General features: G+C 40.2%; 1 protein-coding gene across 1 annotated transcript in view; it reads left to right on the top strand.

Annotated features, from left to right (window-relative positions):
* Positions 1-23,147, top strand: part of LOC142140625 (beta-arrestin-1-like) — a 196,153-nt gene extending 173,006 nt beyond the window's left edge. Inside the window, 8 exon segments of the mRNA XM_075198333.1 lie at positions 1,743-1,827; positions 3,141-3,213; positions 3,524-3,664; positions 3,811-3,894; positions 5,575-5,598; positions 12,327-12,397; positions 16,755-16,806; positions 18,628-23,147. Of these exon segments, the coding sequence (XP_075054434.1) occupies positions 1,743-1,827; positions 3,141-3,213; positions 3,524-3,664; positions 3,811-3,894; positions 5,575-5,598; positions 12,327-12,397; positions 16,755-16,806; positions 18,628-18,739 (642 nt within the window). The 3' untranslated portion in view covers positions 18,740-23,147.
* Positions 23,148-24,104: the final 957 nt, after the last annotated feature.

The raw sequence follows: 24,104 nt of genomic DNA, 5'->3' as shown, positions 1-24,104 counted from the left end.
CCAAAACTGAACTCATAGTCTTCCCTCCCCCTCGCACCTCACCCTCTTCTGACCTCTCCATCACTGTCGACAACTCCTCTATCTCCCCTGTCCCCCAACTTCGCTGCCTCGGGGTCATCCTCGACTCCTCTCTCTCCTTTGGCCCCCACATTCTCTCTCTTGCTAAATCCTGCCGCTTCCAGCTGCGTAACATCGCACGCATCCGGCCCTTCCTCTGCCAAGACGCCACTAAATGTCTTATTCACTCTCTGATCATCTCCCGCTTGGACTACTGCAATCTCCTCCTTACTGGTCTCCCCCACTCTCACCTCGCTCCCTTTGATCTGTATGTAATGCTGCCGCTAGGCTTATTTTCCTCTCTCGCCGTTCCTCTTCTGTCTCTCCCCTCTACCAATCCCTTCACTGGCTCCCCCTACCCTACAGAATCCTGTTCAAGCTCCTCACTCTCACATACAAGGCCCTCGCCAACTCCACTGCACCCTACATCTCCTCCCTATTCATGCTCCATCCCGCCCTCTCCGATCGGCCAATGACCGTCGCCTCTCTTCCCCCCTGATCACCTCCTCCCACACGCGTATCCAAGACTTCGCCCGCGCTGCCCCCCTCCACTGGAACAAGCTCCCTCCCTCCATCAGAACTTCCCCCAATCTGTCCAGTTTCAAACGTTGTTTAAAAACCCACCTTTTTCTTAAAGCCTTCCAGTCTCCCACTTAACTTCCTACCTTTTCTTCTGCCTCTTCCCCTCCATTCCCCTTCCCCTATCCCTATCCTTCATCTCTCCCCTGTGTTCTCTGTCAGTCCACCCCTCCCCTTAGATTGTACGCTCCTTTGAGCAGGGCTTTTTCTCCTCCTGTCTTCACCACTTTTAACTCTGCTCGCCAGCTACCTAGCCTTCCTGCTCGAGGACCCTCCTCCCACGTCCCCTCTCGCTCCCTTCTCTTCCCCCTGGGGGTCTCCCTCTCATCTGTGCCCTCCCTCCTAAGTGCCGTTGCTGGCTGACCTTCCCCTCTCCCCTCCCCTCTAGCTGTGCCTTGAGCTCACTGAGTTACTGTGATTATTGTTTACTATTCTGTGCTGTCTCACCTCGTATTGTAATCTTGTCTGTCCCTGTACGGCGCCGCAGACACCTAGTGGCGCCCTATAAATAAAAATTAATAATAATAATAATAATAATAATAATAAACCTTTACAATTGGGATCAATCACAGTAATAAAACAATACTGGGTAATACAGACAGAGAGGTAAGTAGTTCCTGCTCACAAGCTTACACTCTATAGTATTTATGGGCAAGGTACAATAAAGGCATATTGCTCAGCTGTCCAATAGGAAGGTTCATCAGGCAGTAAGGACCCTCTCAGCCTCTCTTGATGCACGGTGGGAAGTTTGTTCTGCTCTTGTAGATGGGCCGAGCAATCACTATAATATACTAGTAAGAAATTATATAAACATTGTGTTGTGCTGAATATCACATAAATGATAATCACTGTGTACTTACAGTTCGAAAAAGTAAAGTAAGAATTTTGTTGTGAAAAGATGATCCTGGGTTATTTAGTGGATAATAATGTGAATGATTTGGTAGCTATCTGCAATACGGCACCCTCTACAGGACATGCTGAGAATTACATGGATTCCACTTGCTGTGATAATGATATAGGAGTCTCTGGATGTTGTTGATCAGGGATATAACTATGTAAACACAAGGGAAAACACTCTAATAAGCACTAATGTTGTCTCTCTGTAGATTTATTACCACGGGGAGCCCATTAACGTTAATGTACATGTTACAAACAACACAAACAAGACAGTGAAGAAGATTAAAATTTCAGGTAGGTCATTTCCTCTCCATTAATATATAATTATATTTTCTATTTAATTAAAGTAAATAATATTATTAATAATAATAAAGAACAATTAAAATTAGCCACAATGTATTGGTGTGCACTACACTTTGCAGATGGACTGATGCCTGGTAAGTTAAATGGCTATGAAATGAACCCGTGTGTGTGTATGTGTGTATGTATGTATGTGTGTATATGTGTGTGTGTATGTATGTGTCTGTGTGTGTCTGTGTGTATATGTGTGTGTGTATGTGTATGTATGTGTCTGTGTGTGTGTGTCTCTGTATGTGTGTGTGTGACTGATGGGATTGACATAATATTCTCTTTACAGCGCTGTGTAGTATAAATAAACAATGCTTATTCTAGAGCAGCTTCCTATAGTTTCTCTGTACCACGGGGCAGGGGGTCTGTGACATAATAATGACCACTTTCCTGGTCCACTAAATAGAAATGTAGTTTTGTATCAGGATCTCTGTACGACCTGCAGTAATTACTATATATCCTAGTTTTTATTTCACCTGGGATCTTGTCATCTGATTAAAGACTTACCTGAAGAACTCACCTGTCCGATGGTTGGACAAAAAATGACAGGAGATGGAGGTTAGGATGAATTACAGGGATGTTGGCGGACAGACACATTTATGGGGGGCTGAGAGAGGGGAACATGACTTTCAGTGAAGGGAGAAATACAGGAGAAGGGCTGGGGGTGTGGGTAATGTACAGTGAGAGGACTGGAGGTGCTGGTAATGGACAAGTGAGAGGACTGTGGTGGAGAAACTAACTGGACAGGAGGCCACACACGTACATATATGTTACATGCCTCTCACATGTCCTGGGACAGCAAAACTTCCAGGCAAAACAGAAGGGGGGAGAAGGATCCCCCCTAGATGGCTGTGTAGTGAGAGGACAAGGGCTAGTACCCTAAAACCGCTCCCTATGTGATCCCCTGAGTCCCTTGTTGTGGTCGATGCAGATTATACTTTTATTTCATTGTCTCATTTAGATATAACACTGTGTCAGTAAAAATGTTATTTGTCAGGAAATGTTCATACAATACCAGGAGTTGTAAACCTGGGTTGTGTTGACCATATTGAGTTATAGCTGGAAGAAGAGACCCAACCTCATAGAAATTCTCACAGTAATTCTGATGGATTCCTTTATTGTTTGTTTGTAATAAACATATAATACTTCATATTCATGCTTAGTAATAAATGATCACAGCTACAACATACTAAACATACAACACATTCATGACGTGATATCTCTAGGACACATATAGTGACATCTGGATTCCATTGCAGTGCGCCAGTATGCCGACATCTGTCTCTTCAACACTGCCCAGTACAAGTGCCCCGTCGCCGTGGAGGAGGCAGAGTAAGTACAATGTGACCCTGTACCGTCAGACGTGTCCCTGTGCATCCATAGACGTCATGGGGGTTATATCAATGGGAATGTCTCATCTTATGTTCTGGAGTCTCCCAATGTGATCCTGGGATGTCCCCCAGCAGTAAATGCTCAGCATGTGGGTCTCAATATTGTATTAGTGAGGATGATGAGCGCAGCATTATAGCACTGCTCCTCTTAGTGTACAGCAGTATTTACATGTAACACCTGTCCTGTGTCTCAGTTGTCTAATGCTCCATTATTAGAATTATAACCTCCTGTCCTTTCTGTGTCCTCCCAGCAATGACGTTGTCGCACCCAGCTCCACGTTCTGTAAGGTCTACACATTGACCCCCTTCCTGGCCAACAACCGGGAGAAGCGTGGACTGGCGCTGGATGGGAAACTGAAGCATGAAGACACCAACCTGGCATCCAGTACACTGTGAGACATCTATACTGTGCTATATATAAATATATATATATCATATTCATTGTGCCACGTTCCTTTAATGCTGGCGATAATGTATGTTCATGTGGACTGCGGACAGGTGTGGCAGAGGCTCCTCAGACTTTGTGTTTTTTGTCTAGGTTGAGAGATGGCGCCAACAAGGAGATCCTGGGAATTATCGTCTCATATAAAGTGAAAGTAAAGCTGGTGGTGTCTCGGGGAGGGTAAGTTATGAGTCTAAAGTCTTTATCACAACTGCTGTAAGACGACAGTCCACTAGGTAGAGCTTCAGGGGGTCAGTTCCATGCACAGATCCCCATTTTATATGCACAGATTCTGATATATAAGGAGCTCATATCAGTACTAACGGGGTGTGGGCCAATCTCGTCAATATGGCCCCGCCCCTGTGACAAAATTAACATTGAGACTGAAAGTGGCAGAATGCTGGAGAATTGCCTGCTCTCTTGGGAGTCCGGGAGACCTACTCAGAATTTGGGAATATCGTAGACATTACGGGAAATTTGCCAAGTATGAATATATCAATAGCTGAAGGCTGCCCTGGTAAAGTATTCTGCTTCTTGACATGGAGATAGATGCGTTCACGTAAAGATGGGGGCACGATGTCACACAATGGTGTTTACACTTTCAGAAGTGACCTGTTCCGGGGGTCCTCCTCAGAGGGCGGAAGCAGAGGACATTTACATCAGGACCTAACGATTTCAGAAGTCATTTCTTGCTTGACTTTGACTTTTAAGAGGAACTGACACAAAATATTATTAAAATTTCCTGTCCTTCAGTTGATCGTACGATTATTTGCAAATTATTCTTTTGTCTTCTGGAAGAAGAATAAACATTCATCTTATAAACTGGAGATTTCATCTGACCTGTATCCAGTTTAATAAGACATCTGAGCTCTCACATCTCCTTCCCCTAATCACAGGCAGCCGAAATGATACCTACTGTAGAATCGGGCAGCCCCGTCCTCGTTCACCAGCAGTTCTACCAATATTTCCTATGGGGCCGGTCCTCCAGATATACCGGGATCAGTCAGCTCTTCCTCACAGACCTCACTGCAGCCCTGGCTCTATGGGACCAGAAATGTTTAAAGTACAACAACTAAATGATTTTAAAATCCTCAGTATGTTCTGTTCCCAAATCCTTCGCCAGCCCCAATATCATAAGGAGACCATGAGTGCGGGTTCCCCTGGCTATAGACAGAACCACACGAGGGCTGGTCAGCGCAGGCGGTTGTCTCTATGGGGGGTGATACAAACAGCCCCCCCTCCCACAAGCAGCATCCTATCCTGTGTTCTGGGGGTTGAGTTTATTGACTAGATTTGGCCCCCTAGAGAATTTATTTTCCACAACTTTATGACCCCAGTGGTCCCAGTATAGTGATCCAGCTTTGTAACTATTAAAAGAAATCTTATTTGCTACTTTCTTGATCCGTCACAGTCCGAATTGAAATAAAAATTCCTCCAAAAAACCGACCGTTCAGCACAATACATTGATTGCTGCTAAATGATCAGATCCGGGGACCACCGGCAGCCAGAGATATATTACATATATTTAGGAGGGTTTGTGTTGTCGCATAAGGAAGTACTGTCTGTGGCACTACAGTCTGCTGCACTTGCGTTTTACACAGTTACACACACAGGTCACACAGTGTTTAACGTCAGTAACCTGCTGATATGATCATGCTTATAATATAACTGTGATATTAAAGCTCTTGTATTTAGATTTAATATGGAACACTGAATCAGGGACTAATTTATCCAGCTCCAATTTTGTGTAATTGTGGAGTAGTTTGTTCAAGAAACCTGGAAATCAGAGTAATGAGCAATTTACTGACTGCATGCGCTCTCCGCTTGACTAATTATTTAATCTACTTTGAACAATGGCAGCCTTCTGGGAGACCTAGCGTCCAGGTAATACTGCAAGCATCACTAGTCACAACCATGCACTCAATCCCTCTGCATCTGTCTTGTTAAACACTCGTCTGTCCTCATGGAACATTATCACCATGCAGTGTGGTCCATTCAGTGCTCGACCCAATGTCTTGTGCCAAGTGGGCTAGTTTTAAATGGGGTCCATTGCATGCTCCAGACCCTTCCCCATTTCTCTATTATGCCCCATCCCTTCATTTCACAGACCCCCAATCTCTGTCCTGGGGCGCTGCCACTCACATGCCGTTATTAAAAAACAACAGATTGTCAGCTCCATGGCACCAAGAAGCTTATCCTTAAGGTTGGAAACCATCAGTAAATTTACTAAAAGCTAGTAGAAATGAAGACACATTGTTATCCGTCACACAGAAAAAATTAGTGCTCAATGAGAATCAGACTCCTCCTAAATCTGCTGTAATAATATATATATGAGTCACACCAAGTATTTTTAGATTTTATGGAGTTATGAAGCCCTGTTCTAAATGCTGATCTATTTTTACATTTGGACTAATATTTATATAGCAAAATAATTTGTAGCATAGATAACAGCGGTATCTTGACTGCATAGTAAATATTTAATCTACAATTTGATAGATTATCATACTGTGGTATTTGGAATATATATATATAAAATGAGTGAACACATCATATTTACATTTGTGTATATATGTGTGCGTAAAGGACTTAAACAAGTTGAAACACTTCCGCGAGATTTGCGCACACATTGATAGACTCATACTGTCCACTGTCGTCTTGTCATGTTAATATTATCATTATGTTGTGTATATGGATAACGGAGCGCTCAGAGCCGCCGCAGTCGCACCTCTGTGTAGTAGAGACGAGGAGAGTCTGCCTGTAGTGTTCTGGTCTCATACTAAGGTGTATTTTGTTAGCATCTTTGTATTCGTTGTTTGGTAACGGACGGTAGAGTTTGGCCATGATTTAGGTCCCTCTATTGTAATTACTTTACCCATAAGTCTGTATATATCTTTTTTAGACAACTGTACTACCAGGTAATTTACTGCGATGTGTTTGAAGATGTTTACTCCAGGTGGTTTGATCAGATTTGTCCATTCGCTACTGATTTATCTATATTTAAGGTACATTCTGATACTTCTCCAAAGTATTCCAGAACTGGTGTTGGACATGTACAACAGGCAGCCATCTGCGGAGGTCTATGTGTTGTTATAGAGACAATGGGCATGGCAATATGTCTGTTTTTAACATTTGTTATGTATTATTTTGGTGTAGACTTGTGATTGCTGGTAGTTACTAGTTAATACTCTTCTTGGCTGCCTCGTTAAATAAAGTTCGCTGTAACGATTGTTCTGTTGGACGGGCTGAAGTTAATCTTGTTGTGTAGAGGAGCTTCTACAATGTCAGAGCTGAGGCGCTACATGAGCTCTGTGCCTCGCAGTTGTTTTGGGATTCTCCTAAATCTACAATTGTTGCGTCGTTGGTGGCTTCCAAGATCATTGACTGTAGTGAATTGTTAGGAAGATCTATTGGGCCTGATTCCTTAAAGAAAGTAAAGCATAAAATAGGATAACTATTGGCAAAACCATGTTGCATTGGAGGGGGAGGTAATTTTAACACATGGGGACATATTTATAGTTGGGGTAGGACATGTCCTAGATCAACTTTACATTTTAGTGTAAATATAAAGCTATCAAGTATTTGTGTGCTAGATGACAAAACAGCCAGTATTTAACTTATGTGCAAAATAATAAACTAATTGCACCCCTTGTATTGTCACATGGTTTGCCCCAAAGAACATTTACTCCTTTATCTGCTGTACTTTCCTTAATGACTCAGGCCCAGTGTGTTCTGTAATACTATATTAGTATCTGCAGAGTCATTCTCTGCTCAAGGACAATCACGTGCTTAGTGTTAGACTCTAAGGGCTAGATTTACTAAGCTGCGGGTTTGAAAAAGTGGGGATGTTGCCTATAGCAACCAATCAGATTCTAGCTATCATTTTGTAGAAGGTACTAAATAAATGAAAGATAGAATCTGATTGGTTGCTATAGGCAACATCCCCACTTTTTCAAACCCGCAGCTTAGTAAATCTAGCCCTAAGTGTGTAATCACTGTGTTAATACTTAATAGATGTTTGTATTGATCTATCAGAGGCATGGATATAAGGAACAGTTTCAGCTGATGTCTGAGGTATAATTGAATATTACAGAGATGGGATTGGTAGTTCTCCTTGGAGAGATTTTTTTAGTTTTGCCTATTTTGACAATTGAAAGCTCCCCAGGTATTTTTCCAGATCTTGTATATTGTTGTGCCTAGAGGTTTTAAGTCACCTGTTCCAGTAGGTGGTTAGTTACCCCAATGGGGCTAATCCTTCCTCTTTTTTGGTGGTGGCCCTCACATCTTCCAATGCTCTCAAAATGGCCCAAGTCCCTCAGTCCGGGCTTTTCATGTGCCTAGTGCCCCAGTATGAGCAGGTGATTGGCCCTTCTTCTGGGGGGAGGGGGTTATTACTGCCCTTCTGTCTTCTTGCCCACCTGCTCATTGTGGCTCCCAGCAGATAACTGGCTGGAGTCAGTTGTAGGGAAGTCGACTGTGTGTTTCCCAAGCCAAGTCCATTGGGAGGAATATCTGGGCATGTTGGATCCTTGCTGGGTGTCCACACTTTGCAAATGATATGTCTAACTCACAGTTGTGGATCCTACTTGGGAAGATAAGTGGGTTTGTAGTTATAATTAATTTTGGACAACATTTTGCTTATTAGGCAGACAGTGGTCTCACTGGTCCTACACACTAGGCTGGATTCTAGGGCTGCTGCAGGTCAGTAAACCCAACATCATGGCTGCAGGCTATATGTCTATATGCTGTATGGGAGGAGCTTCATGTGTCTGTAATAAAGTGGGGGGGGGTAACATTACATTGTACAGAGGTGCAGTATCAGTTTATTTTACTTTCATTGTTTATGAACATTTCTTCTTGGGGTTTAGTGGTTATTTATACATATGATATTATCATGAAGGCTCTGGATCCCAGCTGCTATTAATACAGAACTTAATATATTTTTTATTTATATAGCACATTTCTCTCAATTGGACTGAAAGCTCTTTATATTTTTGCAGAGGGTGAGGCAGGTCCAGGAGGATGGGAGAAGGGAGTAGAGGCCTTTGGTTTTGGCAGAGAGTAGATCAGTGGTTATTTTGGTCAGGGCAGTTTCAGTGAATTGAAGGGGTTGGAATCCAGATCGCAGAGGATAGAGGATAGAGTTGTTGAAGAGGTAGCTGGTGAGACGGTGTAGACCAGACAATCAAGCAATTTAGAGTCAAAAGGGTGGAGAGAGTTGAGGTGGGAGTTGGGGTCAAGATTTGTTTTTATTAGAATGGGCGAGACACAACACCATGTCTCAACACACATCTGTAAATAGATCAGTTCCCTGTCACCACTTAGAAACATGTAGGTAGTCTAATGAGCTTGCTGTCTAAGCCTCTGTAGGCAATATAAGTATGACATATGTTACATTCCCATTTACTTGCATGATGTCTTATCTAATGTTTGCATTGCATGATCTGCAATCTCTTATGCTGCACAAAGTATGAGGCCATAATCTGACATCCGATACACACTGTTATGTAACCCCAATGTACCCTGTTACTCCTGCACGTCATATATATCCGCATCATTGCTTACTGTATTTCATCTTCTATGTTCTTCCCTATAAATGAAGACCACATGTGGTTTTGTATATTAATATTAATTATCAACACAAATGGAGGTTTATATACACACGTGAAGACTGAGCACAGACCAGGCTGTGTTTGTATCATCTGTGTAATCACTGTAAAGGTAGAGATGTCCTAGTTCTGTGATTGTGTCACACATGACCACTATGGCAATTAACCTCATGGACCATACTTGTCCACTATGAGATTGGCTACACTTTTATGTTAATACCTGACGTCAGGTATTAATTCAACGTACTGGAAGTATTTGTGAGACTGATACAGAATTATAGAGCAGGGCAGGATATCTCCAGACCTGAATGGTTAATTACAGGCCACATTATCTGGATATCACTGATTGACCGCAGATAGGATTGCTTCACTTAGGTTAAGCTAAACTAATAATATTACTGTTTAATTATGACACATGCATCTACAGAGTACCGTTGTACCTTAAGGGACAAGCTGCTCATCCATCTAATTATAAGGTATTAATTGAAATGGTAGAAGTAGTTTATAAGCTAATTTAAGCAGCCATCTTGCTGTGCAAATCGTGTGCAGTGGTAAGTACTCAATCATAAATAACCCTCTGTGTTTTGCACATTTAGAATCCCTCATAAGAGACCTACTTACAAGTAGCATTACCTCAAACAACCAGATATATAGGATAAAATGATAAAGATCAATGATAAGTAAAAAGAGAAATACTTCGCTAGGTGAACAGGATCTTTGCTACAATAGAGGGTGTTTCCTCTCCACAGTGACCCTGTACGTACTTTATACATAGAGTGCACAGTATTCACATTTGTAAAATAGTGCAAATATAAGTTCCTGCACATTATGGATCCTTGTGAAGTATCTGTGTGCTCAGGAATTATGGGTAAAATGTGCACTGGGTGATGTAGGACGGAGGTCTGGAAACGGTCCTAAATGAAAATATGCTGAAGTGGCAGATTTAGTCCAAACACCCCACCCTGAGTGTCGCCCCATCATTCTCTCTGCTCACTCTACATCACTATTACATCAGAACTGGGTTCAAAGCCCATTCTTTCTCCTTTCTATCGCCCCCTTTGTTCTTTCTCTTATTCTTACTCTTCTCTATTTCTCTAACTCCTTTTTATTTCTCTTTCTCTTACTTTCACTCCTTTCTCTGCCTATTTTCTTACTCTTACCGATCCCTTTCTTTCTTTCTTACTCTTCTCTGTTTCTCTTTCTCAAACTAATTTATTTTTCTTTTACTCCTTTCTCTTTCTATAATTCTTACTCCTTTCTATTTCTCTTCCTCTTATAACTTATTCTTCTCCTCTCTCTGGGCCTGATTCATTAAGGAAAGATAAGCAAAAAATTGAGTACGTTTTCTGGACAAAACCATGTTACAATACAGGGGGTGCGAATGAGTTTATTATTTTGCACATAAGGAAAATACTGTCTGTTTTCTCATGTAGCACACAGATACTTGATAACTTATTTGTACACTGAAATTTAAAGTTGATCTAGGACATGCCCTACCCCAACTATAAATCTGTCATCAAATGTAAAATGTACCTCTCCGTCCAATGCTACATGGTTTTGCCTTACCTTGCTTAACTTTCCGTAATGAATCAGGCCCTCTGTCTCTTACTACTTTCACTTTCTCTTTCTTTTACTCCCTTATCTTACTGTCATGTCTTTCTATTTATTTTGCTCCTATTATTTTTCCTTCTCTTACTTACTCCTCTCTTTCTCGTTATCTTTATTTTACTCTAATTCCTTTCTTTTTGCTTCCTTTACTCTTTCTCTTATTCTTACTCCTTTTGGGCCTGATTCATTAATGAACTTAGGCCATACTTGCAACTTTATGTTGGCCACGCCTGGGAGTTCCTGGAGGGCAGGAGGGGTGTATGGGCGGAGTGGGCGGAACTTTGTGAATTACATCATTTTGGCCACACCCCCAGTAACTTAATGCCTGTTTTAGGCATTACATAGGCAAAAAGGGCATTACATCACTGGGGACGGGACCAAAATGACGCGAGTCGAGAAGCCCCCGCTCTCTGCCCATACATGCTGGCTCTAATCTGGATGCGGGAGAATTGCCAGCTCTCTCGGGATTCCGGGTACCAAACCAAAATTCGTGAGTCTCCCGGACATTCCAGGAGAGTTGGCATGTATGACTTAGGCAAGAATTTGAGCAAGTTTTCTTACTTAAGTTTTCTGGACAAAATCATATTGCAATTCAAGGGGTGCAAAATAGTTTATTATTTTGGACATAAGTTAAAATATTGACTGTTTTTTCATGTAGCGCAAAAATGCTTGATAGCTTATTTGCACACATTTAAAGTTGATCTAGGAAAAACAGCCAGTATTTATTTTCCTTATGTTCAAAATAATAAACTAATATGCACCCCTTGAATTGTAACATGGTTTTGTCCAGGAGAAAACTTAAGTAAAAAAAAGAGTACTTTCCTCAATGACTCAGGCACTTTCTCTCTCTTACTCTTTCTCTAAGTCCAGTTTTAACTGAAGCTTTTTTCTACAGTCTCATTTTTTTTTTATCATTGAACTCTGTGCACGTAGCTTTAAAAATATTTTATATAATAAAAAGATAAAATGAACAGTGTAAATAACACATTTTACATATTATATTATATACAGCTGGTAAATAGATTTCTCCAAAGGACATATTAAAAAATATCACAAGAAATGCCTGATAATATAATTTCAGCTATTTACATAGTAAAAACATAATTTATTCCTACAACTGACAGATTTAGAGCAATATTTGCTGTTATTTTGCTAGATATATAGTCTTACAAAGACCTTAAAAATGCAGTATCCTGTGAGAAACTGATATCTGCAAATAACATACCTTTTGACCGTTATGTATTAACAGTTCTTTATTTATACTTTTGGAATTATTATTATTAAATGATTCACCTTCCAGCTTTTATGTGTTATAAAACCACCACAGAACCTCCCACAATATCTCACCTCTCCATACAGTAGAAGTTATATATCTAATTCTGTGTCTTTGTTACCTAGTGATGTTGCTGTAGAACTACCGTTTACCCTAATGCATCCAAAGCCCAAGGAGGAACCTCTGCACAGAGAAGGTGAGATTCCGTTTCATGGTCATGTCAAGGGCAAAACTGGTCTAACAAAGATCATTTAATACTGGAGGGGATTTTGAAGGACCTGATATGCAATGTCTCCATAAAGACTTTTCAATGGTGTCTTAATATTATTCCAAACATTTTGAGGAAAAGACCTACTGGCAATAATTTTTACCAGAAGAAACTCTTTGCTTGAGGTGAACCTCAAGTTTTCCTGTTTGTTTGAATGAGCTCCATCATTTGTACATTCCACATTGCACATGGGACCAGTCCATGCTCGTTGAGTCCAGGGTTGAAGGCAGACAGATCATCTTAGTCTACAATACTCCTTTCCACTGAAATATTTTATATAATATTTATAATAATTTATAAGAATAATTTATTTTTGAAAAAGATCGACTTAGCTCTTAGTTGTAGACGTCTCCTACACTGGCTTAAGCCAAAATGGATTAATTTACTTTTACATAAAAATAAATTAGAGCTAAGGAAAATTTGTTAAATATAAAATATAAGATGATGTTAACTACACAGTTTGTAGTGTTTGACAGTCGGAATAATTATAAAATTCCTTCTACTAAAAAATATAAAAGACACATTTACAAAGTTACAGGACTTAGCCTACGTCTACTGTTGTCTTACTGAGCTGGGTGCTGACATCAGACCCTCTGTGGTCAAGGAGAGTAAATGGTTGAAATGACGTGAGAAATCCCAAGATGTCTTAGGTCATCTGTCTTACCTAAAGAGCAGGACCCTCGGGCATCATGAGCACTGTAGCCAGGCTGGGTTACGTTCACTTTCCCAAATATGAGGAGAGAGTAGACTACATTTGCCAACGTGGGACTGGGTGCAAGATTTGGTCTCCACACTGCAGGGATGTGCATTGAAAGCCTATTGTGGAGTGGCCCCAGAGGATAGTATGGACTATGATGTGGTAAAGTGGGCCCTTCTAAAGGGTTAAGTCCTCGCCACAGAAATATACTGGCAAATGTTCTGACCCAAGGAGCAGCTCCAATGCTGGTGCATATTTTTAGTTTAAGATATAGGTAGTATTATTATTATTATTATTATCATTTATTTGTTAGGCGCCACAAGGTGTCCGCAGCACCATACATAGTACAAACAGTAAACCATACAGGGTTAAACAGTACAGAACAGTAAACACAAAGTACCAGTGCTTCAGAAACTCCGGGACAGACAAATGGAGTAAGGACGGAGCAGATGAACAGGTGTGGAGACACGAGGGAAGAAGTGCCCTGCTCAAACGAGCTTACAACCTAAGGGAGGGTGGACGAAACAGACACAAGAGGGAGCGGTGATACCAGGGGAGAGAGGGAAGAGCGAGCAGAGTAGGTGAGGGGTTAGGTGGATGATTGGTAGGCTTTAAGGAACAGGTGAGTTTTAAGTGCTCGTTTGAAGGAGCACAGCTTGGGAGCGAGACGGATGGAGCGAGGGAGGTCATTCCAGTGTAGAGGGGGCAGCTCGGGAGAAGTCTTGGATTCTGGAGTGGGAAGTGGTAATGAGAGTGGAAGAGAGGCGACGGTCAGTGGCAGAGCGCAGGGATCGGGCAGGAGTGTGAATGGTGAGGAGGTTGGAGATGTAGGGGGCAGTAGACTGGGAGAGAGCTTTGTAAGTGGTGGTAAGGAGTTTGAAGAGGATTCTGTAGGGGATGGGGAGCCAGTGTAGGGCGAGAAAGAGGGGAAGCAGAGGAGGAGCGGCGTGAGAGAAAGATGAGTCGAGCAGCCGCATTGAGTACAGAGCGGAGGGGGGCGAGATGAGAGAGGGGGAGGCCAGTGAGGAGAAGGTTGCAGTAGTCGAGGCGGGAGATGATGAGTGCATGGATGATGGTTTTGGTGGCTTCTTGTGAGAGGAAGGGTCGGATGCGGGCTATGTTGCGAAGTTGGAGTCTACAGGCTTGGGCAAGGGATTGGACATGGTGGGCAAAAGAGAGAGAGGAGTCAAGGGTGACACCCAGGCAATGGAGCTGGGTAACAGAGGAGATGGTGGTGTTGTTAACAACGATAGAGAGGTTGTGGTGGGAGGGGAGTTTGGGGGGAGGAAAGACAATGAATTCAGTTTTGGAGATGTTAATTTTGAGAAAGCGGGAGGACATCCAGGAAGAGATGGCAGAGAGGCAGTCAGATACGCGAGAGATAAGGGAGGAAGAGAGATCAGGAGAAGAGATGTAGAGTTGAATGTCGTCAGCATACAGGTGATACTGAAGACCAAAGGAGGAGATGAGCGCACCAAGGGAGGAAGTGTATAGCGAAAATAGTAAAGGGCCGAGGACAGAGCCCTGGGGGACACCTACTGGGAGTGGGGAGGGGGTGGAGGAAGAGCCAGACATGTAGTAGGCCAGAGGCCTTTCACAGTGATGAAAGCTGCCCAGTTATCAGACCAGTATGTGGTGGTCCAGCCACACTGGCAGAAGCAGCGATCTAGCAGCAGCCAGCCCCAAAGACAGTACAAGAAGAGGAACACACTTCTACTGCTCATCACCCCTCGCAAGCAAGTATACTTGCACCCGGGCGCTTCTAGCCAGCCATTGGTCCGTCCTGTCCATGGCCACAATCAGACACCACTGAAGCTCCGGACAGAGAGAAAGTGCTAAAGCTGCTGGAAAACTGAACATCTGGGGGTGTAATGTCCAAAGGTTTACTAGGCATGCACTACCAGCCCAAGTCCAGAAGTCTGTCATGTTTCCCTGGCAAATTTAGATGAACAAACAGTTCCTACTTAAGGGATCCCAGTGTGTCAAGAAAGTTATCAACCCAATGGAGATGGATGCTTGTGTGGGAAAGCAGCACTGTACAATATGTAGTTTCCACTGAGTCAATCTTGTTACATTTCTTGGGGATTCTGTCTCCCCTAGTAGGAAGCCAGCTCCAGCAGTGAGTGTAGGAGAGCACAGACATTCACCCTTGTAATTCTGTGGTGACCAACTCACCTGTAGAATGTCCTAAACTAGCAGAGATTGAGCGACACGTGAATAAAATGGAACCTCAGGGCTAATTGAATCAACCCCTGTGTGTTATTCAAATGGAACCTACCACTATTCTTATGCCAGAGGTAAGTGATTTATGTGATTGTACGCACTTTAATAATTCTGTTCAACTTGGCAAAATTGGTTTTCATATTTTGATAGATAGGTTGAATAAACACTGCTGTATGCACATCGATATGCAAAGACAGAGATCACCAAGGTAACGGAGATTTTATCAAACTTTGATAAATTTGCCCCTTAACTCCTTCTATTACATGTTATCTATGATCTTCTGCAGATGCCCCTTCCTACTTATCACAAATGGGGTTCACAGAGCACCTTGTCAAATGTTTGACAGAAGCTCCACATCAGTGACAGACAACCTGCTACACTGTGCAGGCCGCATGGGACGGCCCATCTAACCTTCAAACAGGCCGCATGGGACGGCCCATCTAACCTTCAAACGGGCCGCACATCACTATTAATTTCAGTCGTAAGCTAACGCAATACATTTAATAAAAGAATGAGACACCTATCTGTAATAACATATCAATAAACATTTGATTTGATTGTGTATATAAGACTAGGTACACACTGTACAAAATTTCTCCCGGTTATATCCTTAACAATTCTGCCAACGATTTAAAAAAAATAAAAATCTCCCGATCAGCAGCTGATTCCTGGGTACACACTATGCACCTTGTACACAATTTACCCTCCAATCTGTGCTCGTCATCGGTCATAATCATCTGCTGAAGAGATCATGGCTCAGAGATCTATGGAGACTGTTGGTCGTGAGTACTTACACACTGCAGGATTGGAACGGCATTGTCCCATCACTAAATGAGATTTTTAGCCGGTTTAAAAATCAAATACTGATTGGTGCTTTGAAACGATAGTCAGTCATCGCTGCAGCGCACTCACTAATGCGATATTAGGCCAAACGGTTGTTTATCATTTGATTGGCCCGATAATTGGCTGAAACCACTGTAGTGTGTACCCAGCCTTAGTGCTACAATCAGACGTCAAAGTATTAAAGAGCTGGTGAAAGCCCGGAGACCCGCATGTGGCCCTAGGGCCGCCAGTTGCCCATCACTGTTCAGAGGCGAACGCAGGATACAGCACTGCCGTGGACGCTTCTTTGACAGCGCCGCGGCTGCTGTGGAGTACCGTTGGTTCCCGGAGGGGAGGGGTTTCTGGGGAACCAGAAACCCCCCCTGCGTGCGCCACTGCTGTTCTAGACAGAAAGTCAAATTACTCTTTTACTAATTTTGGTGATTTCTTATTGATCTCTGTTTTATACATGTGTGGTAAATGTCAAGATGCTTCATGCCCAGTGCTCACAATAAACTTAATGTCTGTGACTTTTTCTTGTAGTTCCAGAAAACGAAGCCCCTATAGATACAAATCTGATAGAGTTTGATACAAAGTAAGCTGGAATTTCCTGAATGTATATACTGTGTAATAACTGACGCTGTTCCCCGTCTGGGGCTGCATGTCCGATACTAATGTCCGATACTAATGTCCGATACTAATGTCCGATACTAATGTCCGATACTAATGTCCGATACTAATGTCCGATACTAATGCATGTGTTGTCTAATGATTCTGTCTTTTCTGCACGGCTTCTGCATTTCTTTGCATGCGCATAGAGAGAGGAAAAACAAAGTAAGATTTGTACTTTTTATTTCTGCTGTCGTTCCTACAATGTCATGTGCTGCTTTGTTTGCTCGTTTACTTTGCTGCGGGAAGACGGAATGAAACGTAAATGTTACATGCAGAATGTGCAGTCAGTTTATGTTTTATTTTCCTTTGTTTTTGACTTAATTGAAATATAAAATATAATAACCAGCCCGTTTGAGATTCATTGTTCCAGTCTAAATTAAGTAATACACATACATTCTGTTGTTATTTTTCCAAAATTGTATATAAACTGGGTTTGCATATAAGCCCCAACTGCTGATTATTCTGAGACCAGAAATCAGCAGTAGAGGGAGCAGCTGAGAAATGGGGCAGGGGGCAATTACCTCCTGTGCAACTTATATCTATACACATAAAGGCACTGTATACTCAACACTCACTATATATATATATATATATAGAGTCCACCTTGTTGTCTGGCTGTTTACTACTTGTACTCCTGAAATAAGCACATATCTGTTACAAAGAATAAGGTGGTGGGGATTCGTTTCTGGTGCCACTGACTGATATGACATATAGCAGATTTAGAAGAGGATATAGCTGTAAGCATGATGGCCACCATGGAGAACACTTCATCCACCATCATGGCTAGCATTTCCTACAATAGTAGCCTATTATTGTCAACACGTAGCAGCATTAAACCATGGAAAACTTAGTTTTGCTTATCCTGTAGGCACAGTTGCTAGTCCTCTCCTGCAGCAGTGTCATGATGACTGACACTGCTGCTGATGCTGAATCTGCCCAACATAATATGTTGTCTACTTCTAGATCTTCCATGATCTCAGAGCTTCATGACAATTGCATAGAATTAAGCAGAGCTTATGGGAATAGGGTACTTATAAACATAGATATTAGCCCAGGAAGTAAAAAAGTAACATTTTGACTTATCATTAAAGGTCATATTTTCATTTTTAAGATGCAGTTGATGTTTGTTGTGATTTTGTTGAACTGATAACATGTTTTCTTGCACAGATTATAATTATGTTCATGTAAATGGGTTTGCTTAGATTTTTATAAAGGACTTAATTGACTGATATCAGTGCTTATCATACACTATAGGGATTATTGTAGGCTCTGTACCCTCATCCCCTCCCCTCCCAGATCCTTCCTGTCCCAGTTTTTCCATGTAGGAGGCAAATGAAGTCACTAGTGGATCAATAGTCACTAGTGGATTAATAGCCGCAACCTCATGACTGTTGGTTGGACTAAACATCTTCCACCAACTATATGTAGGGGACAGAGGTACTTTAGAGTCTACTCTAACACAGATGTATTTAACACTTGTCATTAATGCATTAAAACTTGAAACAGACACAATCAATACATAAAAACAAAACTACAGGACATACATCTCTTGCTGTCACCCGACCCACCAGTCTTCCGTTAGTAAAGTGATTTCCCAGAGAGACGCACCTCTCCATCCCTCACTGCTCCACTTTCCAAACAGCCAAACCTACAGCCAACCACATCGTTGCTGTCAAATATTTTATGATAAATTCATTATCTCATTATACGGACATTTAACTTTGATCTCTATTTTTCAACCCAGCGACGATGATATTGTTTTTGAAGATTTTGCTCGGCAAAGACTGAAAGGAATGAAAGATGACAAAGAGGAGGAAGACGAAGGGACACACTCCCCTCCAACGAATGACAGATAAGCTGGGATCGACCTTACCTTATCACCGTGTAATACTCGTGGATGGGGCATCTTTACTCTAAAGAGCCTAAAAATAACACAGATTCTGGCAGTCCTTATAATCTTACTGCTGTGCCATAATTGTCACAATGCATCTTGCTACCTTTCTTCAGTTCCAGCTACACTATCTTACACAAAATAGGAGAATTAACGAGTACAATCATGATTTCTGCATCCAGTTACTGTATGTAAGGAGTACTTGTAGCACTTTTGTATTAATCAAGTCTTTTATGCATTTTGTATAATTACAGTGGTATCATACAAGTATTTGTTACTGAAAAAGTGCACCGATAAATGATATACCTTCAGTGGTTGCTGAAATCAAAATCAAATGTATTTTATACAAAGACAAGTATTCTTCACTGCTACTGTATTACAATATGTGGGTAACACTGGTGAGATCCAACGGCACTTCATGGTGTTCTAGAGTTTCTTACAGTGACACATGACAATAAGAGGAGAGCTTTCAATCTAACAGCGAGATGTATGTTTTCTGTCTAGCGCAGTAATAATTTATGCATTTGTCCCATGCTAAAGAATATTTAGCCATAAACAAAAGTATTCTGTTAAAAAGCTGAATGGACCCATCGCAGTCCCTAAAAAATAAAATTTCCCAGGTAAATGCTGGTTCTGGAATTTTCCATGGGGAATAATATCTTTGCAATTGAATACAAATGCTCTTTTTTTAGCTGAGGACGGGTTATGTAACCGCGCTTCAATAAATAACAAAAATATTTTTTCACTATAATAAATGGATTTAAAACCTTTGTTTCTCCGTCACCAAACAAATTCATATTTAAAATTTTCAACTTCGGTGACCTCTATATCTCAAATATTATTTTAGCCTGGTCGGGCTCTGTTTATGAAGTGAGAAAATAATATTTACGGTGCTGAATCAAAGAAACATTTATACAGTAATGGATGGCTTCTTGAAAGACCACTAAGCGTAGTTTATTCAAATGGAGACTTTACTAGTGAAGTGAAAGGCGTATTTATTTTATTATTATTTTATATGTGAACATAGGAATAGGGAATTCAGGGTCACAATTTTTATTCAACTTGTATTAAAAAAACAAGTTAATTTGTATTAATATACATACGTCTTATGAATATTTGTCTTGTTTTGGCAAAATGTCTTTAGTATTTACGAGAGTGGTGTAAGGGTTCAACATTTACATGTAGAAATTAAATTAACATTTTAGGAATTAGCGCAGTTATTTTGATAGAAAAAAAACTATTTTATTTGATCTAAGTGCAGCTCTCCCAGTTCACACATTTATTTGCATACAGTACAAGCTGCTCGATTTACTCTCATACCTACAGAACGCATCAACTGTCAATCACTATTATCGGCTTTTTGCTTAATGCACAGAACTATTAATCGCTTTGTCATTTTAATCCAATGATCCTATGTAAATATTTATCTTTGTATAATGAGACATTTTTCATGAGATGGATAAGATCTATATTTAGTAAATGCGATCACTCTGTGTGCATGTGTTTTACTTTCATCCCTACTGTATTGTTTTATTTACATGTTTGTGTTTTAGTACAACCAGTACTACTGTATAAGGTGATTTAAAAAAGATCACAAACACCTGACTGATTCCATTAACTTGAAATGTTTTTACTTTGTAATTTGCAGATTCATTTATAAATTTGTTGTTTTTTTTAAGTCTAAAGGTCGAAAAGTGACAACGACTGAATGTTATAATATCAGGTTATTTCCAAGGAACGTAGAGATAAAATACTGAAAACTGCTATGAAAATTGTCTACACTTTATACATTGTTTGCATAAAATAATGAATATGTCATATCTGTCTTATTTATCGAATAACATGGATTTGCTAATAATAGCAACGATGAGCGTTCAAAACCTTTCAGATTAATTTCTGGGGAAAACTATCATTTTTTGTGAAACATTTCTATAACTTTTTTTAACCAACAATGTCCACTTTATGAAAATGTGTCGTGGCAGCAACCAATCTGATATTTACTTAGATCTAGTGTAAACAAACGCAACTGTCTGATTGGTTACAGCATATTTGTGTCATGTTAGTAAAACACAACTACATTTGAAAAAAAAAACACATTTTTTTAATGGTAAACTACAATTTCTGAATTATTGTTTATGTTTTTTGGGGATTTTAGCCACATTTGCTGTTGTTGTTGGAAATTTGAATATGCCTGGAGGATTTTCAGTTAAAATCATTCACAATCAATATCAATCTATGGGAATAGCATCCTATAGATTATGTACATATATTATTAAGATACCTTTAAAATGTATCTTGGATATAATACACTCACGTATCGGTCGCTATCACACAAACGTTAGGAGGAATCTATATGATTTAATTACAAGAATCACATATGATTATTTCATCGGATAAATCCCATTATATGAGAATAAGGAATAAGGGCAGGAAAGAAACAGGTTTGGGGTAGGCTCAGGTCTGTTCTGAGTTTAAACCACCAGGACTAGAATATATGACCCAATTGATCTTTATTGTTATCTGTTTCCAGAACTGGCTGCATGCTACGATCTGCTTATCAAGTTTGATCATTTAGTCATAGTAGACCCACATTGTAGTATACTTGGACCACAAATAAATCATCCAGTTATGTTAACATCTCATTAACCCCTTGTGATTGGGGAAGTCGGACAGTTTGGTGTAGCGAGGACCCTGATGGCATTATATATGGGCTCACCGGCAGACCAGAGAGTAGGATACTTTTGTGATCTGCCAAATGACCACAGTTACACATCCTGGTCCTACAAGTTTGTGGTGAAACTGAGCACAAAGATAGTTATAAGGCAATAAAGCCAAACGATGGGATTGCTCCATATCTGACCACTATCAGAACTGGAACACTGGAGGATTATCTGAAATTGGTGGTCAGAGGTTTGTGGACATGTAAAATACTTAAATATATCATCAGTGTATTTTTTATTCACTGTAATAATTAATGATACAACTTATAAATATATCCCTATAACTGTACAAAGCACAATAATGGTTAGTACAATATACATTTCATTTGGATTTAACTTAACCGAAACAGTATGAAAATTATTGCAAAAATTTCAGATAAGAATGACTCATGGCATCTAGGTTTATTTAATATGTCGCTTCATTGATTGTCTTCCCCTGAGTGGACTGTGTTATATATTAAACTGTCTGATATTAAATGTGAAGAGGTCGGAGGCTCCCTTTAAACTTTGTTAGGTTAATGGTATTGTCTCTGGACTCTCCCCAGACTCCCATTGTGAATAAGATCATGCTGCATTCTAGAAAAATTGTTTTTTGTCGAACATAAAATATAAATACATTTTGAAATGCTGTTTTCATATATTGTGGTGGAGCTTGGATAATTAGGAATTATCAGCAACGCACCTGTTAAAAGTTTGACTTTCTCTGTCATAATCGTTGTCACTTTAGTCCAGGGAAAGTCTCTGGTTTTGAAGATTTGTTTCTGGAAATGTTTGACTCTGACATTGGCCCCAAATCTCTCAATAGGGAGTCACAATAGGTTGGGACTATAGTGAATTATGTCTGATAGTATTATGAGACTGATGGCAGGAACGGATGTACCCATCGTGTCTATAGAAAGGCGTTTTGGTGAGTGTCATATATGCTCTTCCCATCCTATTGTGAACTTCTTCATCAACTTCTTTCATCACCATCTTCACATGTATCATTAAACCATTTGGAACCACACTGTACATTCTACAGAGATGATCATTAAAGGAGAACAATCTCTGTTTAAATAATATAGTTTTATTACGGAAACACAATACATTTCATTTAAACCTGAGAATAAAAGAAACAACTCAGTTAAGAGATTTGCTGATCAGACTCAATCTGTTACCCCGGAGTAAATGTAACATAGGAGCCATCAACCTTCCTTTAGGATAGATACAAAGTTTTCAAGTATAGATAACTATTAAGTAGCTGCAACCTAGGTACCGGGGGTCTGAGCTCCATCACAGGTTAAACAATAGGTTGTCTAACACATCATTTATTGCAATGTACCATAGTTTGAGAATGGTAATTTAGGAATCTGTAATTAAGAAAGCCTTATTTCACCAACTGACCATACATGGTCGCTTTCAATCCACCATAATATATTTATACCTTGTAGTGTGTAGGGTACTATGAAGCAAGATGTTCACCAACACACTTAGACATTATTAGCAAACTATGTTTATAGCCTCCCCAGTATTATTTCTGTGCAATACTCTTTGTAAAGTACTTTGTACGGTTAATTAATACAGCTTCTCAATTCTCTATGTTGTAACTATGTTGTTTCAATATGTCAGGTAATTCAAATTATTCTAGTTTATTAAACTCAGAGTCAAAGTACAGTGGATTGTGAGTCGTTTTTAATTCACTAATTATTGTGTGATGTTTATTGTTACATAGTGTCAAGATCTGGCACCCAGCGTGCATGACGTGTGTGTGTGTGACAAAGGATTAATCAAAAACAACCACCTGGTCTGTTTAAAAATTGTTAAAACTCTCCCTGCCTATCTTATACACGACTGTCCAGCAAATCATGTCACCGCCAAGATTTTGGTTCACGATCTGACACTTTTAGGAATCCTTTGGTTTTCTTGCTTTATCTAAACTAATCTCTCACAACTTACTTTAAGTAAGTAAGAGTTATCATAAACCAAATGATCTCCCCTGTTTCAGCTAAGTAGCATTTTAATGCCACACTAAGTCTAACTTATGTGTTATTAAATGTTAACCCTCATGGAAAATTATCTAATTCATATGTATGTAATTGCACATATTAAGAAGATATAAATGGCTGTATGACTTTGTTGCTGAAACACTATAAAATACCAATTTATATATAATAGTCATTCACACAAGAGCACAATATGTGGGGATATAGAGTTTTACTATCCTCTTAAACTGGTACCATGGTTTATTTTTATAGCGCCAATTATATTAAACAGCTCTATACAGAGTATATGTAGCTTATATGCAATAAAAGGATTACATACTTGTGGCGCTTACTTCTTATGCATTACCAGGGATCTTTTGGACGTAATTATCGGGAACATTACCAGATCTTTCCTACAACAGAAAACTTCTAATAGTGTAGCATGTCTGATATAAATTCTAGCTACTATACAACGTGAACCAATGAAACATATTCCCGTATTCAACACGATTTTCACACTGTGATTCACCCGTGTCTCCTTATATATCCAGCACCCTTTTGGATGTGTGCTTACTATGTTCCAAAAGAAATCACGCATGTAAGAATCTGATGAGTGTTCCTCTCTTATTCACTTTCTGTTTCTCCTGTC

Source organism: Mixophyes fleayi, chromosome 2 (genome assembly GCF_038048845.1).
Source record: "Mixophyes fleayi isolate aMixFle1 chromosome 2, aMixFle1.hap1, whole genome shotgun sequence".
Classification (NCBI taxonomy): Eukaryota; Metazoa; Chordata; class Amphibia; order Anura; family Limnodynastidae; genus Mixophyes; species Mixophyes fleayi.
The sequence above is the reverse complement of the archived record's forward strand: the minus strand, read 5'-3'. Positions and strand labels throughout refer to the sequence as shown.